The 4,136-nt window shown below is 34.5% G+C and overlaps 1 protein-coding gene across 1 annotated transcript; it reads right to left on the bottom strand.

Moving 5' to 3' along the window:
• Positions 1-1,432: 1,432 nt before the first annotated feature.
• Positions 1,433-4,107, bottom strand: LOC100790134 (E3 ubiquitin-protein ligase RHF1A). The gene is made up of 6 exons (XM_041009982.1): positions 3,503-4,107; positions 3,303-3,365; positions 3,064-3,160; positions 2,602-2,942; positions 2,158-2,518; positions 1,433-1,756 (listed from the first exon to the last, which is right to left on the bottom strand). The coding sequence occupies exons 1-6, from the start codon at positions 3,568-3,570 to the stop codon at positions 1,736-1,738; spliced, it is 951 nt and encodes a 316-aa protein (XP_040865916.1). The 5' UTR covers positions 3,571-4,107; the 3' UTR covers positions 1,433-1,735.
• Between the last annotated feature and the right edge of the window lie 29 nt (positions 4,108-4,136).

Consider the following 4,136-nt stretch of genomic DNA (forward strand, 5'->3'; position numbering starts at 1 on the left):
ATGATGTAGTGACGGTGACAAACTAGTTATGACGTGACGATGACAGGAATGATATTGGTGGTGGTAACATGTAGAAAATGTATTTTTTAAAAACTAAAAATCAATTACAAAACATTTTTGCTTGGTTTTGAAAATTAGTGTGAAAGTATTTTAAAAATTATTTAAAAACTATTTTTGTCAAACATTTTTTTAAAATTGCATTTGAAAATTTGAAAATAAAAATTTGTAACCACCCGCAAAGAGACCATTAATTACTTACTCGATGTTTGTAGCTGATAAAATGTAACTCTAGAGTTGCTGTTGGTTTAGTTTTTGAGTTTTGGACTTCTTTCTGATGTCACTAATTAATCCCTTTTACCTGGACCAAATTATACGGGAAAAGAAGATTCTGGCATGCGTCACATTTATGTTTGGTAATCCTTCGCTTTTGTATTTATTTGATTAATGTTATTCATTATCTTTTACGATCTTCTTGAGACTTCCGTGACGTTTCTGCTTGTCACATCTTTTAACCTTTTTTTTTTTTTTGAAAAATGACCATCAAATTAAACTAAAGGTCGATTGCCAAAAATTAAACTAGAGATATATGTAGGTAGCACACACAAATTAAATAGATGGTTTTATGTAAGTAATTAGTTTGAATGGAAATAGGACAAGGCAAGTAGGTTCTGTATGCCGACCTTGACTTACTTTTTGCATGTTTGGAACTACATTACCACACCACATCAACGATAAAAATTGTCAACTAGTTCAATTGATGCATAAGCTACTTTTTATAAGCTACATTACAAATTTAGAACATATTTGTTTTTCGGTTGAAAATATTATGACACGAATTTCGAAATAAATTCAACGGATCAACAAATTTTGAGTCAAATTTTAAGGGATCTTATAATTTAAGAATAGTTACAAAAATAAAACTATAAAAAAAGAGACTGATTTGATCTTAAATTAAAAGATCTCCTCATAGATATTTCATGCTTAATATATATAAAGATAAAATGATACAACTTTTTTATAATTAACATAAAAAAATAATTGGATAGTCAAATTAACATCATCCATATTATATCTGGGGGACTAAAATATTCACTGGTAACAATGACAAAATTGTATGATATTCAATTATGCATTGATGGATCTTAATCATAATCTTCCACTCTCTTTTAGCGCACGTTTGGTACAAAAGAAACACAAAGGAAATATAATAATCACTATGGCTAATATCATAAGGATTTATAATGCTATGTTAATCTTGCGTTAGCTTTATACGTGGCACTCAAACCTTACAATTTTTAATTTTTTTAATGTTTGTCAGCTTCATGTCTACGTGGCGTATCCGTATTCATACTTCCTACATTAGATGTAGGTATAGAAAAGTATATGTAGCATGAGTAATTTACTTTGTAAGTGGCCCATATCAATCACCAAATTAGAAAAATCGGAAGATGCTCTAGCTTATTTGATTAATGCGAATCAAGTACTGTCATGTAAAAGGTGTAAACATGGATAAGAAACCATGAAACTATATCGGAGATGCATTAAATAGTCGTCCAACGTAAAAAACCGCTGGCTCTTATCAGCTGATCATAAATAATTTTAATTCCTAAGCTTAATTGATAACAATGCAGGACGCATACCAACGAGCACATTGGTTATCATAGGCGTCTCTTGCAATCTTCTTGGAAAAATTGAGACAGCATAGTAAAGTTGATGATTACCCCGAGCCAAGTCTTCATAGCTTACCATGTCCACTCTGAATGAAGAAGTGAAACACATTGAAAGTATTAGTCAATAGTCAAATTTCAAGCAATAGTAGTATCATTCAAAATTAGACCATAGACATTCACATTACCAGAATGCAAATTGTCACACTTTATTTAGAGCAGCAGCAAATAGTATACCAATAGGGGTGCAATTTTTGTTTCATCAAGATAACAAATTTATGACTGCTACACAAATTCAATTTTATACCTGTGTTGTTTATTGGCTATTAACTTTAATGTTCTTTTTTTTCTGTTGTCCACTGTGGATAACAAATACCCTCCAAAAATTGCAAATCAAGGTTACCTAGAAATTACATTACTAGGTAACTTATTGTAATAAACTTATTTTCAAAGTACAAATTACTAAGGGGCTTTATAGATTAGGAGTAACCTGAACAAATGGAGGAGTTTCCGTTTGAAAAGATTGCATGTTAGTAACAAGTGGGAGAACATCTGAACTAACATCATGAACTGCACCTCCACTCTCTTTACTAGGAGAACCCCCAATGCCATTCTCTTCAACAGGCTTCCTTGAAGAAGGGAAGTCTGAAGTGGCCCCGCTATGGACAGCAATGAGAGGAGAACTTGACCGTTTTGAGCTAAGATCAAGGCGTTCAATCATCCGCACAACTCCAGCAATGCCTGCATTCATCTCGCGCTGAACACCTTTACTCAGCTCTTTTACTGAGACATTATGAGCAAGTAACTTTTCTTTAAGGTCGCGTGTACCTTTTGAAATTGATTCCTTATATCTGTTGCAATATTTCAGATATATTAGCATTAATTAATGGATGATAGTTGCAGCATACAACAATCCAAGTGCTAACATGTCTACCTGGCTGAAGCAGAAGAAAATTTGGATTTGAAGGACTTGGGGAAGGAAAACATATCAGAAGTGTTTGGTCTCCTTGCACTATCAGGATTAGTATTTAATGCTGGAGGTTGAATGCTAACAGTAGATGGAACACCAGAAGCTGGTGAACTACCCCCAGATGGTGAAGTTGTAAGTGTTGTTTGCAGCCCAGAAACATGCATGGAAGAGTTACCAAGAACCTTGGATGTACCAGCACCAGGTGATCTCTTCCTTTCCTGTCCCGGAACATAACGAACTCTTTTTACGGCAGAATCTAGGCGCCTCATAATCTGGTCATAATCAGGGTCATCTGAGCAAAAATCCTGCAAATAATTTGCCTCTGATCATTGAATGAAAGTATGATACTTGTATCTAGGAAACTAATACCAATTGAAATTAACACAGCAAAACAGTTCAACAAAGATCAATTCTTAGATATCTTACATGGCCATCATTAAGCTGTCCAAGGGGGGCACGAGAATTAGCCAAGTTTCTTAATATCATACGTTTCTGAGCTTCCACAGCAGCTAGAAGCTCTTGGCTACAAAAGGATAAGCAATTGATGAAAATTGAAAACTGCTAACCATGCCCATAAAGGCTTGTAACAAGTATTTGAAAGGGAGGAGGAAAAGTTGACTTGGACTTTTTTAGGGGGGGAGGGGGTGTTGCAAGTGAACATATACCAGTCAGGGTCTTTCAGAGCAAGTGATTGCCAACATATTGGGCACTCTTTGCTTCTTTTTGACCTAAAGAATAAAAGAGTTGTGTAAGAAGCAGGCATCATAACTCGCTATTGTCCATATTTGCAAAAAAAAAAAATGATACAATTGCTTCTCATATAAGACCAAACATGACCTATTCATCAAGCAATTAGGCAGCTTACCATTCAATAATACACGGCAGATGGTATTCATGTTTGCAACAGGTAACCTGGAATTGAAGAAGAAACATATTAATACTCTGTTAGAAATGTAATATCAGCAGACTGCAGTATACAAATTTTCCTTATGATTATCTACAGGTCGCAACTCATCCGCAAGCAAAACATAATCAAACACATCAAAGTAGATAGATAACAGTAACACATTGTTGAAAATATGTTGTAACACTCACAGGATTCAACAATCTTAATCCTCGAACACACCTTGAGATCTAGAAAATAAAAAAATTAACTCACATCCACACACACAAAAAAAAAATTATCAATTGGTGCAAGAATAAGAACAAACAACAGCACAGCCTTCTTCGAATATGCACATAACTGCACGCCAGAATTTTCCGTAGGTGCTAACACTGTTGCTGACAGAAGCAGATCCACACATATATCTCAAATTAAAGCAAAACAAAACACAGTAAAGTTCTAATCAAGTTCAAGCGAAACCACATAATCCCAAGCCAGGAAAAGAAAAAGTGAAAACAATCAAATTCCCAAAAAGCACACAAACTTCTCAATTTTGACCAAAACATTATCAAAATTCAACAGGGCTGAACCAACGAGTTCGTGGGCATGCGATCAG

This window comes from Glycine max, chromosome 15 (genome assembly GCF_000004515.6).
Source record: "Glycine max cultivar Williams 82 chromosome 15, Glycine_max_v4.0, whole genome shotgun sequence".
Taxonomy (NCBI): domain Eukaryota; kingdom Viridiplantae; phylum Streptophyta; class Magnoliopsida; order Fabales; family Fabaceae; genus Glycine; species Glycine max.